Consider the following 24,615-nt stretch of genomic DNA (forward strand, 5'->3'; position numbering starts at 1 on the left):
AAAAATTCAGGAGGAGTTAAAAGTCCAAGGAATTCTGGGATCATCCTTCAGAATTTAGGGAGAATGGGGGGAAAACATGGAAAACCTGAATAAATTTGAAGTAGAATCCAAGGAAAAGTCGGGAATTGGGAGAGGTTTCCTGTGAAAAGCAGGGATTGAATTCCTCAGGATGAGCAAAGCCTTTGGAATCCAAGGAAAACTTGGGAATGGAGTGTGGTTCCTGGAAAAAAACAGGAATGAAAGGGATTAAATTCCTCAGGGAATGGGGGATCCAGGGAAAACATGGGAAAAACAGGGACTGAATTCCTCAGAGTGAGCAAATCCCACGGAATCCAAGGGAAAGCTGGGAATGGAGCTCCCGTTGCTGCCGGCCCCCATTCCCAACATTCCCACCTGGAATTCCCATTCCTTGGAGGCGGAAAAAGCCCCTGTGGAGCCCCAAATCCCACCTGGAGCAGGGGAATTCCCGGGTTTCTCCCTATGGATGCGCCTGGATATGGCACCAAGAGCGGGAAAAGGAGGGAACGGCTCCATCCCGGGAAAAACCTTCGGGATCCCAGAAATAACGGGATAAAGGCACAGGGATCCTGGAAAAGCTGGATTTGGGATGGGGAACAAGACTGGATTTAGGATGGGGAAAAGCTGGACTTGGGATCGGAGAGGGCTGGGTTTGGGATGGGGTAAAAAGGCTGGATTTGGGATGGGGGAAAAGCCGGATTTGGGATGGGGGAAAAGGCTGGATTTGATCCAGTTTGTCCCAAGATCCTGCGGTTGTTTGGAATTTTCCGGGATCGGTTCCGTGCTCCAGCTCCTGGCGGTTATTCCAGGTGGGGCCCGGGGGGCTCGGCTGCCTCTGGAATGTGGGAATGGGGAATGTTTGCACCGGGATCTGCTCCTGGCATTCCCATGGCAACCTCATCCCAGGCGGGTTCCTCCCGCCGGGAATCAAAGGACGGCGGCTGGAGAAGACATTCCCGGCGTGTTCCCGACAGGCCGGAACTCGGGAGCGCATCCCGTGAATGGCGGCTCCAGGTGGATCTGGCAGGAGCACAATTCCCGAGGGATGGATGGGACGGGGAACGTCCCGTGCAGGGCCTGGCAAAGGGATGAACAACAGCTGGGAAAAGCGGGATCGGGATGGGCCACGGCGCTGGGCGGGATCTGGGAAGGGAGGGATAATGGGAATGAGGCGGGAGCAGGGATTTGGGATTTATCCCAGCCAGTCCCATCCCTCTCCTCGGGAGCACTGCAGGCTCTGCTGGGATTTCCCTCTGGAGTCTCCCCGGATCCGCTGGAGGTGAACGGGAGAGGCTGGAGATGGGAAAAGGCTCCTGAAACGTGGATTTCCCTTTGGATCCTGGGGAAATCTGGGATGCTGGGAAGTGCTAATGGATTTCATGGAGCGTGGGGGATTGGAGGAATTTTGGAGGGCTGGGAAAGGAGGGAATGGGAATGGGAGATGATCCCTGCTCGGGTTTCTGGGAAAAAGGAATCCCCAGGAATGCTCCCATGGGCCCCATGATTATCCCAGGAACTGGGCTCGGCAGCTCCATGGAAATTTGGGATTCCATGGAACGCAGCTGATCCCTGCAGGATCCAGCTTTGGGATGCTCCGTGCCGGGAGCTCCCCGGAACGAGGCTGGGAGATCCCAAAAAGGGATTGTTGGGATTTAGGGATCGCTCCGGAACCATGGGAGCGGCGGCGGACGCGGAGTGGCTGCGCTGGGTGAGCAAAAAATTTGGGAATGTCGCTGGGAAGGAGAAGGAGATCAGTCTGGAAGAGTTCAAATCCGCCCTGCAGGTCAAGGAGGTCAGAGATCCGTGGGAAGAGGGAATGGGATCCGTGGGAAGAGGGGAGGGATCAGTGGGAATTCCCTGATCCATGGGAACATTCTCTGATCCATTGGAACGCTCCCTGCTCCACAGGAACATTCCTCAATTCCCTGCTCCGCGGGAGCATTCCCTGCTCCATGGGAACATTCCCGATTCCCTGATCCATGGAGAACATTCCTCAATTTCCCACTCCATGGGAACATTCCCTGCTCCATGGGAACATTCCCAATTCCCTGATCCATGGAGAACATCCCTCAATTCCCTGCTTCATGGGAGCATTCCCTGCTCCATGGGAGCATTCCCGATTCCCTGCTCCACGGGAGCATTCCCGATTCCCTGCTCCACGGGAACATTCCCGCTTTTCCCGCAGTCCTTCTTTGCCGAGAGGTTTTTCGCGCTCTTCGATTCCGACGGGAGCGGCTCCCTGAGCCGGGAGGAGCTGCTGGGATCCCTGCGCCGGCTGCTCCACGGGAATTCCACGGAAAAGCTCCGCTTCCTCTTCCAGGTGTACGACGTGGACGGTGAGAGGAGGAAAACGGGATTTGCTGGCGGTTTTTTGGGATAGATTTGGGATTTGGTCTTCTGTGAGCATCCGGCTGTGGCTGGGATGAGGCTGCTTCCCGTGTTCCATGTGGGAATGGGAAAATTCCAGCGGGAGGCCGGGGTTCCACCAGTCACACCTGAGGATTTCCTGGGATTTCCCATCAGCCGAGGAGAGCGGGATCTACTCCGCTCCACTCCCAACTCCCCATCCCTCTGTCCTGAAATTCTGGGATTGTTTGGGTTGGAAAAGCCCTCGGAGATCGAATCCAACCGTTCCCACCCCCAACCCCCTTCCAATGCCTCCCTTTCCATGAAGGAATATTCCCAAATATCCAACCTGAGCCTCCCCTGGATGCCATTCCCAGTATCCCATCACTTGTTCAGGGAGCAGATCCTGACCCACCCAGGATTTTCCGCTGGAAAATCTGTAGGGCTGTGGAATATCGGGATGGAGGTGACTCCATGGGGCTGGAATATCGGGATGGAGGTGACTCTGTAGGACTGTGGAATATCGGGATCAATCAGATTCTCCAGGGAGCAGATCCTGACCCAACCAGGCTTTTCCTCCCTGCGAGGAAAATTCCTGGATTGGGACTGGAAAATCAGGATGGAGGTGACTCCGTGGGGCTGGAATATCGGGATGGAGGGGACTCCGTAGGGCTGTGGGATATCAGGATGGAGGTGACTCTGTAGGACTGGAATATTGGGATGGAGGTGACTCCGTGGGGCTGGAATATCGGGATTGAGGTGATCCGTGGGGCTGGAATATCGGGATTGAGGTGATCCGTGGGGCTGGAATATCGGGATTGAGGTGATCCGTGGGGCTGGAATATCGGGATGGAGGTGACTCTGTAGGGCTGTGGAATATCGGGATGGAGGTGACTCCGTGGGGCTGGAATATCGGGATGGAGGTGACTCCGTGGGACTGTGGAATATCGGGATGGAGGTGATTCCGTGGGACTGTGGAATGTCGGGATGGAGGTGACTCCGTGGGACTGTGGAATGTCGGGATGGAGGTGACTCCGTGGGACTGTGGAATATCGGGATGGAGGTGGCTCCATGGGGCTGTAGGATATCGGGATGGAAGTGGCTCCGTAGGACTGGAATATCGGGATGGAGGTGGCTCCATGGGGCTGGAATATCGGGATGGAGGTGACTCTGTAAGGCTGGAATATCGGGATGTGGAGGTGGCTCCATGGGGCTGTGGGATACCGGGATTGTCCCGGTTTCCAGGGAGCGGCTCCATCGATGCCGAGGAGCTGCGGGTGGTGCTCCGGGGGTGTCTCCGGGAGAGCTCCCTGGCCCTTCCCGAGGAGCGGCTGGGGGCCCTGAGCCAGGCCCTGCTCCAGGCCCTCGACCGGGATCACAGCGGCTCCATCACCTTCCCGGAGCTGCGGGAGCAGCTGGAAGCCTTTCCGGAGCTCCTGGAGAACCTGAGCATCAGGTGGGGAGGGGAACTCTGGGATTTCTGGGAAAGGATTCCATGGGGAGCCCACAGTGGGGTTGGGAGCGGCTGGAGAGAGGTTTGGGATTGGATCAGGGATGGTTCGGGATGGGGTTGGGATGGTTTGGGATTGGGTGCAGGGTTTGGATCAGGGATGGTTTGGGATGGGTGCAGGGTTTGGATCAGGGATGGTTTGGGATGGGTGCAGGGTTTGGATCAGGGATGGTTTGGGATGGGTGCAGGGTTTGGATCAGGGATGGTTTGGGATGGGGCAGGGTTTGGATTTTGGGACGGATGCAGGGATGCCGCCTCTCTGGCTGTAGGGCTGGGTACCACCCTGGGCTGGGTATTTCTCCAGCTCCCCGTTCCCCATCCAAACCCCCCCAAATTCCCATCCAAACCCCCCCGCAGTTCCCATCCAAACCCCAATTCCCACTTTCCCAGCGCTGCCAGCTGGCTGAAGCCCCCCAGTCCCAATCCTGCTGAGCCCTGGCTGTGCTGCTGCTCCCGGGAATCCCGCGGGGACCGGCGGGCCGGGATGCGCTGCTTTTCCCGGGAATCCCGCGGGGATCAGCGGGCCGGGATGCGCTGCTTTTCCCGGGAATGCCGCGGGGACGGGCGGGCCGGGATGCGCTGCCTGGGCGGCTGGGCGGCCAGCTCGGCGCTCCTGCTCGCCCTGGGCGCGCTGTGGCACCGGGAGCGCGGCCCCGCCCTGGCGCTGGCCCGGGGCTGCGGGCAGAGCCTCAACCTCAACTGCGCCCTGCTGGCCGTGAGTGCCCCGCGACACCGGGGGACACCGGGGGACACCGGGGGACACCGGGGGACACGGAGGGCAGGGAGCCGGCAAGGCCGGGAGGGTCCCGGGGTAGCCAGGAGGGATGCTGGCCCAAAGTTTCCTGTTGTCCCCGGCGTTTTCCATGGTCCCCCAACATTTCCCGTTCCCTCTGGGAATTCCCACTGTCCCCCACCATTTCCCGTTCCCTCTGGAATTTCCCACTGCCCCCCAACATTTCCCGTTCCCTCTGGAATTTCCCACTGCCCCCCAATATTTCCTGTTCCCTCTGGGAATTTCCCACTGCCCCCCAATATTTCCTGTTCCCTCTGGGAATTTCCCACTGCCCCCCAACATTTCCCGTTCCCTCTGGAATTTCCCACTGCCCCCCAACATTTCCCGTTCCCTCTGGAATTTCCCACTGCCCCCCAACATTTCCCATTGCCCGGGAATCTCCCAGCGCCTCCCATTTCCATTTGCCCCCTGGTATCTCTGGGTGCCCTGGCCCCTCTCCTCGCCCACTGCTAGTCCCTGTCCCCACAGCTGTCCCCTGTCCCCTCCCTCGCCCCCTGTCCCTGCCCTCACTCCTGTCGCTGTCCCCCGTCCCCGTCACTGTCCCTGCCCTGTCCCCCGTCCCTGTCGCTGTCCCCTGTCGCTGTCCCTGCCCTGTCCCCCGTCCCTGTCGCTGTCCCCTGTCGCTGTCCCTGCCCTGTCCCCCATCCCTGTCGCTGTCCCCTGTCACTGTCCCCTGTCGCTGTCCCTGCCCTGTCCCCCGTCCCTGTCCCCGTCCCTGTCCCCCGTCCCTGTCGCTGTCCCCAGGCGCTGATGCTGCGGCGCTCCCTGACCTGGCTGCGCTCCACGCCGCTGGCGGAGCTGTTCCCGCTGGAGCTGCACGTGCGGGGCCACGAGCGCGTGGGACACCTGGTGCTGGCCCTGGGGACCGTGCACGCGGGGGCACACCTGGCACAGGCCGGTCAGTGACACGGGGACACACCTGGCACACGCCGGTCAGTGACACGGGGACACTGGGGCACACCTGGCACAGGCCGGTCAGTGACATGGGGACACTGGGACACACCTGGCACAGGCCGGTCAGTGACACGGGGACACTGGGGCACACCTGGCACAGGCCGGTCAGTGACACGGGGACACAGCTGGCACAGGCCGGTCAGTGACACGGGGACACACCTGGCACAGGCAGGTCAGTGACAGCGGGACACTGGGACACACCTGGCACAGGCCGGTCAGTGACAGCGGGACACACCTGGCACAGGCCGGTCAGTGACACGGGGACACACCTGGCACACCTGGCACAGGCCGGTCAGTGACACAGGGACACAGGGACAGGGAGTCTAGGGATGGAGATCATGGCCCGGGATCCCATGGAAGGGGTGTTCGTGTCCCAGGATCCCATGGTGCCCGTGTCCCACGGAGAGGGGGGATGCTCCTGGAGGAGGGGTGGCCGTGCCGGGGGGGCTGCGAGGGCACGGGCGGGGACAGGGACAGGGGCTGAGCAGGGACATGGGCAGGGCACGGGCAGGGGACAGGGCACGGCCAGGGGACACGGGCAGGGCACGGGCAGGGGACACGGGCAGGGCAGGGCCGGCAGCCGCGCGCTGTGATCCCCCTCTAGCGGCTCCCGCCGGCCAGCCGAGGTCCCGAGCGGGATCCCAACCCCGGCAATCTCAAATCCCGGCGCCCCACATTCCCAAATCCCGGCACCCCACATTCCCAAAATCCCGGCGCCGCACATCCCCAAATCCCAGACACTCTCATCCCCAAATCCCGGCACCACACATTCCCAAATCCGGCGCCCCACATTCCCAAATCCCGGCGCCCCACATCCCCAAATCCCGGCGCCCCACATCCCCAAATCCGGCGCCCCACGCCCTGGTCCCCCCAGTCCATGGCCGAGCGGCTGCTGGCGCTCTCCGCTCTGTGCTCCCCGCGCCCCTCCCGTGCCAGCAGTCCCGGGACAGCCCCGGGACAGCCCCGGGACAGCTCTGGGCCGAGCGGGCACTCCGGAACGGGCACTCCCGGCGGGGCAGCGGCGGCGCTGAGCTGTGCCCGTGTCCCCCCCCGTGTCCCCCCCCGTGTCCCCCCGTGTCCCCAGGCGCGGCGCAGCGGGACTGGCTCCGTGCCCTGGGCGAGTACGCGGCGGGCACGGCCCCGCAGAGCGGGCTGGCGCTGCTGGCGCTGCTCCTGGCCATGCTCGCCTGCTCCAGCCCCTGCGTGCGGCGCGGCGGCCACTTCGAGGTGATCCCGCGGGAATTCCCGCCTGGAATGCCGGGGGTGGCGCGGTGGGGAAGGGGGGCAGCCCTGGGTGCCCGTGCTGGTGCTGCCCCCCGGGAGCCCTGTGCACGCCACACTCGCGGTTTGGGGTCCCTGGGGTTTTCGGAATGGTTTCCCAGCGCCACTGGGATATTGGGATGGAATTCCCAGAGAAGCTGTGGGCGCCCCTGGGAGTGTCCCTGGAGCAGCCTGGGAATAGTGGGAGGTGTTCAGATTGGGACTGGATGGGTTTAAGGTCCTAAGATTCCAGGGTTCCCTCGGGCTGCCTTTTCCCACTGGGATACCCAGACCAGCCCCGCCAGGAAGCACCATTTGGGTCCAGCACCTCCCATTCCCATTCCCAGGTTTTTTACTGGAGCCACCTCTCCTACATCCCTGTGTGGTTCCTGCTGCTCCTGCACGGTCCCCACTTCTGGAAGTGGTTCCTGATTCCCGGCTCCCTGTTTGTGCTGGAGAAGGTTCTGGGCTGGGCGTGGCGCCGGGCGGGGGATCTGCACATCCTGGAGGCCAAGCTGCTGCCCTCCAAGGTGGGAGTAAATCCCACATCCCAAATCCTATCCATCCATCCATCCATCCATCCATCCATCCATCCCAAAACCCAAAGGTCCCACATCCCAAATCCTATCCATCCATCCATCCATCCATCCATCCATCCATCCATCCCAAAACCCAAACGTCCCACATCCCAAATCCTATCCATCCATCCATCCCAAATCCCAAACGTCCCACATCCCAAATCCTATCCATCCATCCATCCCAAATCCCAAATATCCCACATCCCAAATCCTATCCATCCATCCATCCCAAATCCCAAAAGTCCCACATCCCAAATCCTATCCATCCATCCCCAATCCCATCTCCCACCTCCTCCTGGCACTCTGGGAATGAAGGAACAAACAAACACGGAAAAGCTGGAGGTGGCAGCAGGAGGCCAAAGGAATTCCTTTACTTCCAAGCCTTTTTCCCTATTTTTTTAAATGAAAACTCGCAGAACAACCGGAGCAGAACGAAAACTCCTGGAACTCGGAATTTTTTTCCCCAAATCCCGTAGTTTGAGCCCAGTCTGGACTGGGATTTCGTGCAACCAAACCGGGCAGGGAATGGGGAACAAACCCAACGGGGGGGGCAGAACCCGGAATTCCCGCGGCACAGAAACCAGCGGCAGGTATCCTTTGGACATTCCCGGTTTTCCTGCTCCCATTCTCCTGCAGGTGACGCACCTGGTGATCCAGAGGCCGAAATCCTTCCGCTTCCAGCCGGGGGATTACGTCTACCTGAACGTCCCGGCCATCGCCGCCTACGAGTGGCACCCCTTCTCCATCAGCAGCGCCCCGGAGCAGCCAGGTGCCTCGCGTTCCCTGCAAACTTCCCTGGAATTCTCCCTTAACGTCTCTGGAATGTTTCCCAGCCCCTGGGATCTGTTTCCCACCCCCGGGATCTCTTTCCTATCCCTGGAATGTTTTCCATCCCCAGGATCTCTTTTCCCACCCAGGATCTGTTTTCCACCCCCAGGATCTCTTTTCCCACCCCCAGGATCCGTTTTCCATCCCCAGGATCCGCTTCCCATGCCCACGGTGACGTTTTTCCAGCTTGGATGGGGCTTGGAGCGAGCCGGGCTATGGAAGGCGGTTCCATGGGATGAGTTGGGTTTGAAGTTCTTCCCAGTCCAGAGAATTCCAGGATTTTGGGATTGATCCCACAGGAACCCTCTGGCTGCACATCCGGGCGCGGGGCCAATGGACCACCAGGCTCTACGAGTACTTCCAGCAGCTGGAATTGCACGGCCCGGAGTCGGATCCGCCCGGGAAGAGCCGGAGGGAGCGGAGGAGCCGGCGCTGGGAACAGGTGGGATTGGGATCGGAGCAAAGGGATGGGTGCAGCTGGATGTGGAGGGGATCCCATGGGATCATCCCGGTTTGCAGCCGGGGAATCCCTCGGAATGAACATTCCCTGCTTGTCCAACCTTGAAGGATTTGTATCCCGTGGAATGGGAATCTGTGCTCTGTGGAATGAGAATTTGGGATGGATGGATGGATGGATGGATGGATGGATGGATGGATGGGATGGTAGGATTTAAAGGGATTTTGTGCCCCATCGAATGGGATTTGGGATGGTGGGATTTGGGATTGACGGGATTTTGTGCTCCATGGAATGGGAACTCCTGTGACCCTGCTGGAGGCCCAGCAGATCCTGGGAACAGTGATCCCAGCGCTGATTCCTGGCCTTTGTTCCCAGGAAGGATCCGTGGCCTCTGGCAGGGATGGAGCCGTGGAGCTGACGGCGTTCCGAGCCTCCGGAGCCGCTTTCCCGGGAAAGGACCCGGAGCAGGGGGTGAGCACTGCCCTGATCCCAAATGGGATAAAGCTCCTTAAAAAGCTCCTCTTTGGAAAGAAATCCCTTGGATATTATTGTGGCATTGATGGCTGGAATTGTGCGTGCAGCCCAGTGGGAAAACGCCCCAAATCCAGGGAATTTTGGGAGCACTTGGGAAGGGGGGATGGTCACCGCTCCCCTCTCCTGCAGGGCGCTGGGCCCGGGGAGAGCCAGTGGAGCTGCAGCGTCAAGGTGAGGATGTTCCCAGCTTTCCTGGATCCCGGGAAATGGGCTGGGATCAGCATTCCCACCATCCCATCCCTGTATCCCTGTGCCTGGGTGATCCCACCTGAGGCTGATCCAAACCCTGCCCTGCTGGAAAACTCCAGTCCTTCCCACCCGTTCCTTGCTCCCACAAAACCCCGGGGAAGATCCCAAATTCCAGGATCCCCTTTGCGCCCTTCTCCTCCAACCGGGAGCTGCTCCAGCCCCTGGAACTCCTGGATGTTTCCGTGAGCCTGGATGTGTCCGTGAGTCTGGATGTGTCCGTGAGTCTGGCTCTCTCCCAGTGCTTCCTGGACGGTCCCTACGGAACTCCGAGCCGGCGGATCTTCACCTCGGAGCACGCCGTCCTCATCGGAGCCGGCATCGGGATCACCCCCTTCGCCTCCATCCTGCAGAGCATCATGATCCGGTGGGTCCCACCCAGCCCCGGGAGCCTGGGAACGCCCCAGGGATTTGGGATGCCGGGGTGGAGCTGTCCTCCGTGCCTCGATCCCGCCTTGGGATTCATTCCCTCGGTGCCAGGATTTTCCTCGGGAATTTGGGCTGCGGGAAAGGCGCTGGAGGGAAGGGGCAGGAAGGGGAAGGAAAGGGCTGGAATGGGAAGGAAGGAGCAGGAAAAGAAAGGAGGGAGCAGGAATGGGAAGGAAGGAGCAGGAATAGGCAGGGAAGGAAAGGGCAGGAAGGGGCAGGAAGGAATAGGAATGGGAAGGAGGGAGCAGGAAGGAGAAGGAAGGAGCAGGAGGGAGAAGGAATGGGAAGAAAGGAGCAGGAAAAGGCAGGAAAGAATAGGAAAAAGAAGGAGGAAGCAGGAAAAGGCAGGAAGGAGCAGGAGGGAGCAGAAATGGGAAGGAAGGAATAGGAAAAAGAAGGAGGGAGCAGGAAGGGGAAGGAAGGAGCAGGAAAAGAAAGGAGGGAGCAGGAATGGGAAGGAAGGAGCAGGATAAGGCAGGAAGGAATAGGAATGGGAAGGGGGGAGCAGGAAGGAGAAGGAATGGGAAGAAAGGAGCAGGAAAAGGCAGGAAAGAATAGGAAAAAGAAGGAGGAAGCAGGAAAAGGAAGGAGCAGGAGGGAGCAGGAATGGGAAGGAAGGGGAAGGAAGGATCAGGGAAAGGCAGGAAGGAGCAGGAATGGGCAGGAAGGATGAGGAAAAGGCAGGAAGGAATAGGAAAAAGAAGGAGGGAGCAGGAAAAGGCAGGAATGGGCAGGAGGGAGCAGGAATGGGCAGGAATGGGCAGGAGGGAGCAGGAAGTGCCGCTGCCCCACGCAGGTACCGGCGGCGGAAGCAGAGCTGCCCCAGCTGCCATTTCTCCTGGAGCGAGGAACGGCCGGATGAGGAGATGACGCTCCGCAAGGTGGGAACGGGAACGGGAGCAAGAGGGGATGTGGGATCCAGGCTTGGCCTGGGATGGAGCTGCAGGGTGCTGGGGTGGAGAGCTTGGGAACATCCCTCAAATCTGGGAGATTTGGGAATGGGAGCAAGAGGGGATGTGGGATCCAGGCTTGGCCTGGGATGGGGCTGCAGGGAGCTGGGGTGGAGAGCTTGGGAACATCCCTCAAATCTGGGAGCTTTGGGAATGGGAGCTGGATCTGGTGATGGGATCTGGTGCCGGGATCCAGAGAGATCCCAAGCCCATCCTTTCCCGCCCTGCCAGGTGGATTTCATCTGGATCATGCGGGACCAGCAGCACCTGCAGTGGTTCCTGGGCCTCCTGGCCAAGCTGGAGACGGAGCAGGAGGAGCTGGAGCCGGGAGGTGAGCGGGAGCACCCGGGTCGTTCCTGGGAAAGCTGCCATCCCGATCCAGGCCCCGGGGCGGGGCCGGATCCCAGCCGGAATCCCGGGCCGGGCAGGGAGGTTCCTGGAGCTGCAGCTGTACATGACCTCGGCGCTGGGCGAGGGCGACGTGCGGGCGCTGGGGCTGCAGCTGGCGCTGGAGCTGCTGGCGGCGCGGGAGCAGCGCGACTCCATCTCCGGGCTGCGCGGCCGCACCCGGCCCGGCCGCCCCGACTGGGAACAGGTCCCCAACGGGAACGAACGGGAACGGGAATGCTGCGGGCCCAGAGGGGAGCGGTCGGGGAACCGGGGAATGGGATCAGAGAACTGGGGAATGGGATCAGAGAAGTGGGGAATGGAGGCATGGAATGGGATCAGAGAACTGGGGAATGGGGTCATGGAATGGGATCAGAGAACCGGGGAACGGGATCATGGAATGGGATCAGAGGATCGGGGAATGGGATCAGAGAACCGGGGAATAGGGTCGTGGAATGGGATCAGAGAATGGGGGAATGGGATCAGAGGATTGGGGAATGCAGTCAGGGAATCAAGGGATGGGACCAGAGAATCAGGGAACAGGATCAGAGAACTGGAAAATGGGATCATGGAACAGGATCAGAGAACTGGAAAATGGGATCATGGAACAGGATCAGAGAACTGGAAAATGGGATCATGGAAGAGGATCAGAGAATCAGGGAATGGGATCATGGAATGGGATCAGAGAAGTGGGGAATGGGATCATGGGATGAGAGAATCAGGGAATGGGAAGATGATCTCGTTCCAAGCCTCTGATCTGGGTCAGGGATCGTGGAATCGTGGAATGGGATCACGGGACCACGGAATGGGATCAGAGAATCCTGGAATGGGTTGGGTTGGAAGGGACCCCAAAGATGCCCTCGTCCCAAAAGCCTCGTCCATCCCGGGACGATGGAACGGGATGGGGGGCGCCGGGAGGGGCGGGCTGGGCGCGCGGATCCCAAGGCCGGATCCCGGCGCGTTCCAGGTGTTCGGGAAGGTGGCGGCGGAGCGGCGCGGGAAGGTCGGGGTGTTCTTCTGCGGCTCCGCGGCGCTGGCCAGGGTCATCCGCGGGCACTGCCGCAGCTTCGGCTTCCGCTTCTCCAAGGAGAACTTCTGAGCGGAGCCGAGCCCGGAGCCGAGCCCAGCCGGGATCCCTGGGAGCCTCGGGAACGTGGCATTCGGATCTCGGGAATAAATCAGGAAAAGATGGGAAACTTTCTTTTGGATCTGAGGAATAATTTAGGGGAAAATGGGAATGTTGGGGTTCATGGAAGCCATTCCAGCTCCGTGGCAAAACCAAGGAGAAACTGGGATGGGAATCGGCGTCCGACAGGTGCTGCCCCTCCAACGCGGAATCCGTGCTGGATTGGGATTGGGATTCCTGCTCAATCAAGGGAATCCAGGAATCAGGAGCTGGCGAGGCCGTGGATAACAATTCCTCTTGGAATTCCTGGTTTTCCAGCCTTTCCAGGGCCGGGATCTGCTCTGAAGCAGCAGCTCCTGGTGGGCAAGGCGCAGAACTCCCGGGTTAGCGCTGGATTGGGATTGAATCGCGTTCATCCAGGCTCTGCCGGGTTTGTCCCGAGCTGGGTGGTTTTTAGGGATGGAGGATCTGGAATTCTTTTGGAATCATGGAATTGTTTCTGTGGGAAAAGCCCTTGGAGATCCCGGACTCCAACCGCGCCGCTGTCCCCAGGTGCCACATCCAAAGGGTTCCAGTCCCTCCGGGGTGTCATTCCAGCCCTGCCTGGCAGCTCCTCCATGCTTGGAGCTTTTCCAGGTGGGAATTTTCCAGGTGGGAATCTTCCCAACGTTCCCAAACCTCCCCTGGCGCAGCCGCTCCCCTCCCCCGCTCCCCGTGAGGGCAGCAAAGCCGCCTCGCCCGGCCCGCCGCTCTCCCGGTTCCTTTCATCGGTTACTCATTAATTGCTCATTAATTATTCATTAATCCCCGTTAATTATCAGAGCCGGCGGCTCCCGCCTCACGCGGCCTCGCCACGTGACCACGCCGTGGGCGGGGCCTCGCTCAGCCAATCAGCGGCGCGCTCCGCCCGGAAGCCCCGCCCCTTAAACGCGCGCTCCTGATTGGTCGCCGCCGCTCTCGCGGGAAGCCGGGGCGGGGCCGCTCCCGCCGCTCCCCCCCCCGGCCGCGCCGGTGCCAGCGGGGCCTGCGGCGGTGCCGGGGCCCCCCGCGGGTGCGAGCGGCGCCCTCAGCGCTCCCGGTGCCCGCGGAGCCGCCGGGGCGGCGGCGCCTCCTCCCCGCCCCTCTCCGCCCCGCCCTGCCCTACCCGGCGCCGTTGTGGCGGCGGCACCGCCGCGCCGCGCTTTCCTATTGGCTGGCGCGCGGCGCTCGCGCCGCCCCCCCGGCGCTCCCATTGGCTGCGAGGCGCGAGGGCGGGGCCCCGGCGCGGCCCCTCCGTGCTCCCCCCGCTGCCCCGCGCGGGGGTTCCGCCGCCCGCCAGGCCCCGGGCGCAGGTGAGGAGCGGGCCGGGATTGCCGGGAATTCCCGGGATAACGGGAACGCTGGGAACGACGGGAATGCTGGCAGCCGTGGCAGCGGGAGAGAGAGCGGGCAGCGGGGTTACCCGCGCCGGGCGTGCTCGGGCCGCCGCGGGGTTGCTGCTGGAGCCTGGAATGAGGGAATGGGAGCGGTGGGAATTTGGGAATTCGGGAATTCGGGCTGGGAATGCGGGCTGGGGAGGTGCGGGAATACGGGATGGGGGCTGGGGGGATGTGGAGTGTCCCAGAGGAATCGCGGCTCTGGCATTCGGGAATATGGGATCTGGAATTCCTGGGATTCCCTGAGGATTTTCCTGGAATTCTGGAGCGTTTCCTGGGAATCAGAGGAGTTTCCTGGGAATACCAGGATTTCCCTGGAAATGTCAGGGTTTTCCTGGAATCCGGAGGAGTTTCCCGGGAGTACCCAGGATTTCCCAGGAAAAGCTCCATCTGGGGCTGCTCCTGCTCCATTTTTTCCCGGTTTTCCCTGCAGGGATCCCAAGAGGAATCCATAAATCCCGGGATTTCTGCCTCTGGAAGCTCGAGATGCGTTAGAATTCCAAGAATTCCCAGAATTCCCTTTCCCAAAGGTGAGAGTGGAGCTGCTTTTCCCGTTTCCCGTTTATTCCTGGCTCTGCCGGGATCCCCGGAGTTCCTGTCCCAGCTCGGATCCCACATCTCCCTGATTCCCGGGAATGTTGGCACTGACCCCGGACAGGGGCACCATTCCCATCCAGGAAGTCCCAAATCCGTGTCCTGATCCCGTTTTTCCATGGTTTTCCCAGGAATATTCCGCCATGAGTGCCATTCCCAGCCGGAACACCCCAAATCTCCCTCCTGATCCTGTTTTTCCACGTTTTTCCCAGGAATGCAGGACTGTGTGCCGACCGTTTCCATCCAGGAAATCCCAAATCCTTCTCTCCTGATCCCGTTTTTCCCTGTTTTTCCCAGGAATGCAGCACCATGCGCTGCCTGGCCTGGGTGCCATTCCCATCTGGAACACCCCAAATCCCTCTCGTGATCCCATTTTTCCCCGTTTTTCCCAGGAATTCTGCCCTGTACGCTGCCTGGCCTGGGTGCCATTCCCATCCGGATTATCCCAAACCCCTCTCCTGATCCCGTTTTTCCCCGTTGTTTTTCCCAGGAATGCAGCACCATGCGCTGCGTGGCCCCGTCACCCTGACCATTCCCATCAGGATTATCCCAAACCCCTTTCCTGATCCCATTTTTCCCTGTTTTCCCAGGAATTCTGCCCCGTACACTGCCTGGCCTGGGTGCCATTCCCATCAGAATCACCCCAAATCCCTTTCCTGATTCCGTTTTTCCCCGTTGTTTTTCCCTGGAATGCACAACTGTGTGCCGACCATTTCCATCCAGGAAATCCCAAATCCCTCTCTCCTGATCCCATTTTTCCCAGGAATGCAGGACTGTGTGCTGACCATTCCCATCTGGACCACCCCAAACCCCTCTCCTGATCCCGTTTTTCCCGTTGTTTTCCCAGGAATGCAGCACCATGCGCTGCCTGGCCCGCCTCAGCTCCAAGGCTCTCCTGGTGCTCTGCTCCCTCCTGGCTCTGCTCTCGCTGCTGCTCTGGACCCGCTGCCCCCGTGGCTCCCAGCCCCCTCTGGAGCGCCCTCCGGAGCGCCCCGGCATTCCCGACAGCGAGGAGGCCTCTCCCCAGGACGCGCCCAGGGCGCCGGGAATGCCGGGCGGCGCCGGGAGAGCGGCGGCAGCGCCGCGCTACGAGGAGATCGACTGCGTCATCAACGAGGAGCAGACGGTGAAGGGGCGCCGCGAGGGCGGCGAGGTGTTCCTGCCCTTCAGCTGGGTGGAGAAGTACTTCCAGGTGTACGGCCGGATCGCCCAGGCCGACGGCGCTGAGCGCTTCGAGTTCTCCCACAGCTACTCCAAGGTCTACGCCCAGCGCGCGCCCTACCGGCCCCACGGCGTCTTCATGTCCTTCGAGGGCTACAACGTGGAGCTGCGCGACAGGGTCAAGTGCATCAGCGGCGTGGAAGGTGCCGGCCGGGCGCTCCCGGGAATCTTTGGGGCTGGGATGAGCCCGAAAATGGGCTGGGAGTACTCTATGAAATGTGCTGGAAGTGTGAAGTGACCTGGGTGTTTTGGTGGGAATGTGGGAAGGTGGGAATGTGGGAATGGCAGTGGTGACAGGGTCAAGTGCATCAGCAGCGTGGAAGGTGCCGGCCCGGGCGTTCCCGGGAATCTTTGGGATTGGGATGAGCCCGAAAATGGGCTGGAAGTGCTCCGTAAAATGTGCTGGAAGTGCAGAGTGACCAGGATGTTCTGGTGGGAATGTGGGAATGGGAGTGGTGACAGGGTCAAGTGCCTCAGTGGTGTGGAAGGTGCCAGCCTGGGCATTCCCGGGAATCTTTGGGTTTGGGGTGATCCCTAAAATCTCCTGGAAGTGCTCTGTAAAATGGGCTGGGAGTGCTCTGTGAAATGTGCTGGAAGTGCGGAGTGACCTGGGTGTTCTGGTGGGAATGGCAGTGGTGACAGGGTCAAGTGCATCAGTGGCCTGGAAGGTGCCGGCCTGGCATTCCCGGGAATCTTTGGGGCTGGAAGTGCTCCGTGAAATGGGCTGGGAGTGCAAAATGACCAGGATGTTCTGGTGGGAATGTGGGAATGGGAGTGGTGACAGGGTCAAGTGCATGCACGGTGTGGAAGGTGCCAGCCTGGCATTCCCGGGAATCTTTGGGATTGGGATGAGGCCTAAAATCTCCTGGAAGTGCTCTGTGAAATGGGCTAGGAGTGCAAAGTGACCTGGATGTTCTGGTGGGAATGTGGGAATGGCAGTAGTGACAGGGTCAAGTGCATCAGCGGCCTGGAAGGTGCCGGCCTGGGCATTCCCGGGAATCTTTGGGGCTGGGGTGATCCCTAAAATCTCCTGGAAGTGCTCTGTGAAATGGGCTGGGAGTGCGGAGTGAAATGTGCTGGAAGTGCGGAGTGACCTGGGTGTTCTGGTGGGAATGGCAGTGGTGACAGGGTCAAGTGCATCAGCGGCATGGAAGGTGCCGGCCTGGCATTCCTGGGAATCTTTGGGGCTGGAAGTGCTCCGTGAAATGGGCTGAAAGTGCTCTGTGAAATGGGCTGGGAGTGCAAAATGACCAGGATGTTCTGGTGGGAATGTGGGAATGGGAGTGGTGACAGGGTCAAGTGCATCAGCGGCGTGGAAGGTGCCAGCCTGGCATTCCCGGGAATCTTTGGGATTGGGATGAGGCCTAAAATCTCCTGGAAGTGCTCTGTGAAATGGGCTAGGAGTGCAAAGTGACCTGGATGTTCTGGTGGGATGGGGGTATGGTTGAGCGCATCAGCGGCCTGGAAGGTGCCAGCCTGGCATTCCCGGGAATCTTTGGGGCTGGAAGTGCGGAGTGAAATGGGCTGGAAGTGCGGAGTGACCTGGGTGTGTTTGGTGGGAATGTTCTGGTGGGAATGTGGGAATGGGAGTGGTGACAGGGTCAAGTGCATCAGCAGCGTGGAAGGTGCCAGCCTGGGCATTCCCGGGAATCTTTGGGTTGGGATGAGGCCTAAAATCTCCTGGAAGTGCTCCTTAAAATGGGCTGGAAGTGCGGAGTGACCTGGATGTCCTGGTGGGAATGTGGGAATGGCGGTAGGGTCAAGTGCATCAGCGATGTGGAAGGTGGGAAGCAGGGGATTCCCGGGATTTTTTGGTAATGTGGATGAGCCTGAAAATATCCTGGAAGTGCTCCTTAAAATGTGCTGGAAGTGCGAGGTGACCTTGATGTTCTGGTGGGAATGTGGGAACGAGGGTGGCACCGGCAAAGTCCGTGACAGGGTCGAGTGCATCAGCGGCGATGTGGAAGGTGGGAGGGAGGAGATTCCTGGGGATTTTTGGGACTGGGATGAGCCCAAAAATGTGCTGGAAGTGCTCCATAAAATGTGCTGGAAGTGCGAAGTGACCTGGATGTTCTGGTGGGAATGTGGGAACGAGGGTGGCACTGGCAAGGTCTCTGACAGGGTGAAGGGCATCAGCGGTGATGTGGAAGGTGGGATTTTTCTGGGAAGCAGATGATTCCCAGGAATTTTCAGGATTAGGATGGTCCTTAAAATATCCTGGAAGTACAGAGTGACCTGGATTTGGTGGTGGGAATGTGGCAGTGGGGGTGGCACTGGCAAGGTCTGTGACAGGGCATCAGTGGAGTGGAAGGTTTTTTGGGATTGGGATGATCCTGAAAATCTGGAAGTGCTCCTTGAAATGATCTGGAAGTGGGAAGTGACCTGGATTTGGTGCTGGGAATGTGGGAATGGGGTTTTGTGGTGGCACCTCCGGCCTTGGGATCATCAGGGGTGAGTTGGGTGGGACCGGACACAGGGAATGGTCCCAGTGCCAGAGGGCAGGGATGGGTGGGATTTTGGGAAGGAATTCCTGGCTGGGCTGGAATTCCCAGAGAAACTGTGGCTGCCCCTGGATCCCGGGAATGTCCAATGCCAAGCATGGAGTGCCCTGGGATCGTGGAAGAGGCCCTGCCCTTGGAAGGGCTGGAATGGAGTGGGATTGAGGTTCCCTTGCACGCAGCCATTCCACAATTCCATAAAAGTTGGGAGGACCACTCCAGGGATTCCTCTGCCAGCTAAAACCACGGAATTCCGAATTTTAGTGGGAAAGGGCCCACCCCCTCCTTCCCCAGCACTTCCCTCTGACCTCCAACCCCCTTGATGGAGCCCCTGGAATTTCGGGGTGCAGAGGAGGAATTTTCCCCTCATTCCAGCGCTTTTTCCGTGTTTTTTTTTCCCTGGCAGGAGTTCCTCTCTCCACGCAGTGGGGCCCTCAGGGCTACTTCTACCCCATCCAGATCGCCCAGTACGGGCTGAGCCACTACAGCAAGAACCTGACGGAGAAGCCGCCGCACGTGGAGGTGTACGAGACGGCGGGGGACGGGAACGGGAACGGGAACGGGAATGGGAACGGGGAGTGGACGGTGCCCAAGGGCTGCTCCCTCACCACCGTCTGGGACAAGGCCCGGCTCACCGCAGTCAAGCAGTTCTCCTGCCCAGGTGGGTGGTGGGGATTCCGGCAGGTGGTGGAGCAGGGAATGGGAATTGTTGGGTGATGGGGTTTTGTTTGGCCTTTGTTCCAAATCCTTCATTCCAGTCCTTCATTCCCAATCCTTTTCATTCCCAATCCTTCACTGCCCATCCTGCGTTCCGCACCCTTTTAATTTCTAGTCCTTCATTCTCAATCCTTCATTCCAGTCTTTCATTCCCAGTCCTTCATTCCCAATCCTTTTCATTCCTTATGCTTTCGTGTCCTCTTCACTCTTCGTCCTTTTCATTCTCCATCCTTTTTGTTTCCCATCCTTTTTCTTCCTGACCCTTTGTTCCCTATCCTTCATTCCCAGGCCTTTGTTCCAAATCCTTCATTTCCAGTCCTTCTTTCCCAGTCCTTCCTTCCCCATCCTTTTCACTCCCAGTTCTTCATTCCCAATCCTTTTCACTCCCAGTCCTCCATTCCCAATCCTTTTCATTCCTTATGCTTTATTTCCTGTCCTCTTCACTCTTCGTCCTTTTCGTTCTCCATCCTTTTTATTTCCCATCCTTTTTCTTCCCGACCCTTTGTTCCCTATCCTTCATTCCCAGTCCTTCCTTCCCAATTCTTCATTCCAGTCCTTCATTCCCCATCCTTTTCACTCCCAGTCCTTCATTCCCAATCCCCCATTCCCCATCGTTTTCACTCCCAATCCCCCATTCCCCATCCTTCATTCCCAGTCCTTCATTCCCAATCCCCCATTCCCCATCCTTTTCATTCCCAGTCCTTCATTCCCCATCCTTTTCATTCCCAGTCCTCCATTCCCCATCCTTTTCATTCCCAGTCCTCCATTCCCAGTCCTCCATTCCCCATCCTTTTCATTCCCAGTCCTCCATTCCCCATCCTTTTCATTTCCAGTCCTTCATTCCCAATTCTTCATTCCCAGTCCTCCATTCCCCATCCTTTTCATTCCCAATCCCCCATTCCCCATCCTTTTCATTCCCAGTCCTCCATTCCCCATCCTTTTCATTCCCAGTCCTCCATTCCCAGTCCTCCATTCCCCATCCTTTTCATTCCCAGTCCTCCATTCCCCATCCTTTTCATTCCTCCTCCTTCATTCCCAATCCAGTCGTGTGAAACAGCCCAGAAACGTTGAATTATTGAAGGGCTTGCTCTAAAAGCTTTGGAATCCCTCCCGGGAGCGGGGGGGGCGGCCTCTGGAATCCGCTCCACCCCTTTGGAAACGGGAATCTTCCCATGCCGAGCCAGCCTTTTCTCGGGGGTTGCTTTTGCAGAGGGCTCCGAGGGCGTCTCCCTGGAGCTCAACAACGGCCGGGATTTCATCATCTCCTTCGACCTGAAGCTGCTGAGCAACGGCAGCGTGTCCGTGGTGCTGGAGACCACGGAGAGGAACCAGCTCTTCACCGTGCACTACGTGTCCAGCACGCAGCTCATCGCCCTCAGGGACAGGGACATCTTCTACGGCATCGGAGCGCGCAGCAGCTGGAGCACGCTGACCCGCGACCTGCTGACCGACCTCCGCAAGGGCGTGGGGCTCTCCAACACCAAGGCGGTGAAGCAGACCAAGATCATGCCCAAGCGGGTGCTGCGCTTGGTGGCCAGAGGCCGCGGCTTCCTGGACAACGTCACCGTCTCGGCCACCGCCCACATGGCCGCCTTCTTCGCCGCCAGCCGCTGGCTGCTGCGCAACCAGGACGAGCGCGGCGGCTGGCCCATCATGGTCACCAGGAAGCTGGGAGAAGGCTTCAAATCCCTGGATCCGGGCTGGTACTCGGCCATGGCGCAAGGCCAGGCCATGTCCACGCTGGTCAGGGCCTACCAGCTGACCAAGGAGCCGGCGTTCCTGGGCGCGGCGCTCAGGGCCACGGCGCCCTTCAAGCTGCCGGCGGAGCAGCGCGGGGTCAAGGCGGTGTTCATGGACCGGCACGACTGGTACGAGGAGTACCCCACCACGCCCAGCTCCTTCGTGCTCAACGGCTTCATGTACTCCTTGATCGGCCTCTACGACCTGAAGGAGACGGCCGGGGAGAAGCTGGGCAAGGAGGCGCGGCTGCTCTACGAGCGCGGCATGGAGTCGCTCAAGGCCATGCTGCCGCTCTTCGACACCGGCTCGGGCACCATCTACGACCTGAGGCACTTCATGCTGGGCACGGCGCCCAACCTGGCGCGCTGGGACTACCACACCACGCACATCAACCAGCTGCAGCTGCTGGGCTCCATCGACGACGCGCCCCTCTTCAAGGAGTTCGTCAAGAGGTGGAAGAGTTACCTGCGGGGAGGCCGGGCCAAGCACAACTGAGCTCCTCCCCGGCCTTCCCGCGGTTTCCACGGGTCCTTTCCCAAAAACGTGGGCCTTAAAACTGCTCCGGGGAGGGTTTGGGATCTCAACGCTCTCCCGCGTTGAGGTTGAGGTTGAGGTTTTGCTGGGATTGGTTTTTCCTTTCCCAAGGAAAGCGTTTGCAGAAGCCATAGAAGTCTTGGAAGCGCGGTCGCTGCCTGGAGAGCTCCTCCAGGGCCTCTGGGATTTTGTGTCCGTGTTGGAGCAGCTCCCGTGGGATGAGCGCCGTCCACGGGAATCACCCGCAGCCTGGGAGTGCAAGGTGTGGCTTTAAAGTGGGGGGGCGGGGGGGTTTCCTAGGGATCCGCTTTTTCGGGATGAGAAATCCGCAGGTGGAATTTTTTTGCCAGTTCTCTGCCTGGAGATCCTGGAGCTGGAGGGTTTCTTCATGGAAAACACGTGCCCGGCATCATGGAAGCACAACTGGGAGCCTGGAGCACACAGCCCCGGGCCACCAGCACCCGCGTCCCCTCGGAGCTGGGATCCTTATCCTGGTCACTGGAATTCCCTTGGAGCTGGGATCCTTATCCTGGTGTCCCCTCGGAGCTGGGATCCTTATCCTGGTCACTGGAATTCCCTCGGAGCTGGGATCCTTATCCCTGTCACCGGTGTCCCCTCGGAGCTGGGATCCCTTTTCTTGGAGCTCTGTGTTTTCTGTGGGATTTTGGAATATCATCTGGGAATTCCACCTGGGAATTCCACCTGGGAGGTTCCTCAGAGCATTGGGGGCGTTTTTGGGAATTGCTGAGCGGGACATGGAGCTCGTCTGGAGTTCCTCAGGAAATTCAAGAATTCGGGAATTTTCATTTTTCCCCTGCTCCAGCCCATCCAGCATTTTAACAATTCCATCCCAGAGGTTTTTCCAGCTCTCCCTGGGCTGGAATTCCCAGAGAAGCTGTGGCTGCCTCTGGATCCCTGGAATGTCCAAAGCCAGCTTGGAGCAGCCTGGGACAGTGGAAGGTCCCTATGGAATGGGATGAGCTTTAAGGTCCTTCCCACCGAACCATTCCATGATTCCATGATCCCGCTGGCTGCCTGATCCTGAGCTCAAAGATGCACTTCGGGAATTCCCACTGCTCCCATTCCATGGTGGGGCTGATCCCAATCCCAAAATCCGGGGCACGAGGACAACACCCGTCTCCATCTTTTTATTGCTTTCGTTTTCCGAGGCTTTTCCTTCGTTTCTCACCGATCTCGGAGTGTCGTTTTCCCGGCTTTAATCCGCACGCTCCGGTCGGATCCACCCATCAGATCGATGGCGGGGGAGAAATTCCAATACCAAAGGTAGCAGAGGGGAATTTTTTCCATGCCCGTGGAAACCCAACGGACACAAACCCACCCCAAACCCGGAATTCCTTCCCAAAAATCCTCTCCGTCCTCCCCACCGCGTGTTCCTTCCATCGTTTTCCCAGCTGGAAAACCCGGAGAGCCTCCTTGGGTGCTGCTCCAGGATGGTGTTGGTGCCTTACAGAGGTTGGAATTCCCCTTGGCTGGGTTTTTTGGGAATTGATGCCGATGGTGGGGTTGGAGCATGGTCGATTTTCCCGCTCTGGAAGCGCGGGATGGGCATTCCAAGATTGTCCCTCCTGTCCCACCTCCTGTCCTTCCATCACCTTCTGGTGGCCTTAGACAGGTGGGGAGCTTCCGGGAGTCCCCAGAGGCTGTAAATCCATGGATATTCCTGATATTCCTTAAATTCCGTTGTGCATTGGAAGAGGATCCTTGACCGTGCCGGCAGTGCCCAAAACTTCATGGAATTCATTCCCATTTGGGATCTCTTTCTTCATTTTCCATCTTGAAGCTCCCAAAGATCTTCGGGACCCAGATCAGCTTTGATCCCAGACTTTCCTCTGGAGATCCATTGGCGCTTCCCATGGGATCCTTCCTCCATGGATGCCGCTGGAAGTTTGGGATGGAGCATTCCAAGGTTGTCCCTCCTGTCCTTCCATCGCCTTCTGGTGGCCTTAGCACAGGTGGCGCTCCCGGGAATCACCACCAGAGGCTGCAATTCCATGGAGAATCCATGGGGAATTCCTGATACTCCTTAAATTCCATTGCGCCTTGGAAGAGGACCCTTGGCCGTGGAGCCAATCCCCAAAACTTCTTGGAATTCATTCCAGTCTAGGATTTCTTTGTTCATTTCCCCCTTCAAACTCCCAGAGGTCTTCAGGACCCAGATCAGCTCCGATCCCAGATTTTCACCCGGAGATCCGTTGGCTCTTCCCATGGGATCCCCTCTCCGTGGTTCCCCCACCCCGACAACGCAAGCACAACCCTCCCTGGGATCCAGGCATTCCCTGGAATCCGGGCGTTCCCTGGAAGCCGCTCATTCCCGTTCTCCTCCTCCCCGGGCGTGGCTTGGCTGGGATTTTGTTGGATTTTCCGGGATTTTCCCGAGGATCCCGATGGAAAATATGCAATAATTTGTTTACAGGATGCTCCGGGCAGGGCGCTCCTTCAAGCACAATGTGCACAGGATAGTTTTGTATTCCGCCCCTCCGGAATTTTTGGCGGGAAGAGGTTCTCCTACGTTTCTATGGGACATTGGGAATGCTTGGAAAGCTTTCTAAGATTGGGAAATAAATTTTTTTATCTTAAGAAAAAAAACAAACCAAAACCTCGGGATGTCCTCCTTATTTGGGGATTTTCCAAGGAATTTATTTTCCAGACGTATTCCAAGGTTTTTTTTTTTTTTCCTGTGGTGGCTTTGAGGTGTCGTGGTTTTAAGGAGGTTTTCCTCTGGAAAAGTGGGAAAATGTGGACTTTTCCGGTTCATTAAGGGTTTGGTGGTTGAGGGAAGGAGCCCAAGGGGTGGATTCCTGCTGGGAATTATTCCCGGTAAATCCAGCTCGTTTGGAGCTTTTTGGGATTTGTGAGATGAGGGTTTTAACGGAGCGGTCACTAAAAATATCCCAAATTTGGGAATGGGGCAATGCAGCTCCAGGGAATCCCAGAGCCCCTTCCAGGAATCCAGGGAGAGCTGGAGAGGGGTTGGGATCTGGGAGGGAGGGGCAGGAAAAGTGGAGATTTAGATGGATCGTGGAAGGAATTCCCAGCTGGGGTGGAATTCCCAAAGAAGCTGTGGCTGCCCCTGGATCCCAGGAATGTCCAAGGCAGGGTTGGAGCACCCTGGGATAGTGGAAGGTGTCCCTGCCCATCCCACACGAAATATTCCGGGATTCTCCCGAGTGATTCCTTTTCCTTGGCGCGTTGGGATTGAAGAGAGCCTTGGAGCATCCCCGAAGGTGGGAAGGGAATTCCAGAGCCCCGGGAAGCTGTGTCCAGGGAAAAGCCGTGTCCCAGTGCCGGCGGGATGGAGTTAACTCCCAGGAATTCCCAGGACTTTCCTGTGGGATTGGAGTTCGGGATGGAGCTGGGAATTCACCAGCCCTGCCCGGCTCCGCTTCTCCCAATTCCTGAATAACTAAGGGATAATAATCAATAATAATAATTAATAATAATAAACTGAGCCCGCTTATC

General features: G+C 58.9%; 2 protein-coding genes across 2 annotated transcripts; both read left to right on the top strand.

Moving 5' to 3' along the window:
• The first annotated feature begins 1,261 nt into the window (after positions 1 to 1,261).
• NOX5 (NADPH oxidase 5) lies at positions 1,262 to 12,409 on the top strand. Its single transcript, XM_038147268.1, is given in 16 exon segments — positions 1,262 to 1,810; positions 2,204 to 2,354; positions 3,610 to 3,820; positions 4,265 to 4,589; positions 5,412 to 5,565; positions 6,706 to 6,848; positions 7,229 to 7,411; positions 8,096 to 8,228; positions 8,587 to 8,729; positions 9,120 to 9,215; positions 9,408 to 9,712; positions 9,715 to 9,891; positions 10,750 to 10,834; positions 11,135 to 11,234; positions 11,332 to 11,498; positions 12,258 to 12,409. Coding segments are annotated over 16 exon segments (2,625 nt in total). The 5' UTR covers positions 1,262 to 1,690; the 3' UTR covers positions 12,390 to 12,409.
• Positions 12,410 to 13,439: 1,030 nt separating this feature from the next.
• GLCE (glucuronic acid epimerase) lies at positions 13,440 to 22,721 on the top strand. Its single transcript, XM_038147475.1, has 5 exons — positions 13,440 to 13,747; positions 14,265 to 14,361; positions 15,273 to 15,789; positions 18,551 to 18,805; positions 20,072 to 22,721. Exons 3-5 carry the CDS (start codon positions 15,285 to 15,287, stop codon positions 21,094 to 21,096), a joined length of 1,785 nt encoding a protein of 594 aa, XP_038003403.1. The 5' UTR covers positions 13,440 to 13,747; positions 14,265 to 14,361; positions 15,273 to 15,284; the 3' UTR covers positions 21,097 to 22,721.
• Positions 22,722 to 24,615: the final 1,894 nt, after the last annotated feature.

The sequence above is a fragment of the Motacilla alba genome, chromosome 10 (genome assembly GCF_015832195.1).
Source record: "Motacilla alba alba isolate MOTALB_02 chromosome 10, Motacilla_alba_V1.0_pri, whole genome shotgun sequence".
Taxonomy (NCBI): Eukaryota; Metazoa; Chordata; class Aves; order Passeriformes; family Motacillidae; genus Motacilla; species Motacilla alba.

Bases quoted from the DNA above. Each gene is read 5' to 3' on its own strand.
- GLCE (XM_038147475.1), top strand. From the start codon at position 15,285: ATGCGCTGCCTGGCCCGCCTCAGCTCCAAGGCTCTCCTGGTGCTCTGC. The intron at 15,790-18,550 runs GTGCCGGCCGGG...TTTCCCTGGCAG, and splicing joins GTGCATCAGCGGCGTGGAAG to GAGTTCCTCTCTCCACGCAG. The intron at 18,806-20,071 runs GTGGGTGGTGGG...TTGCTTTTGCAG, and splicing joins CAAGCAGTTCTCCTGCCCAG to AGGGCTCCGAGGGCGTCTCC.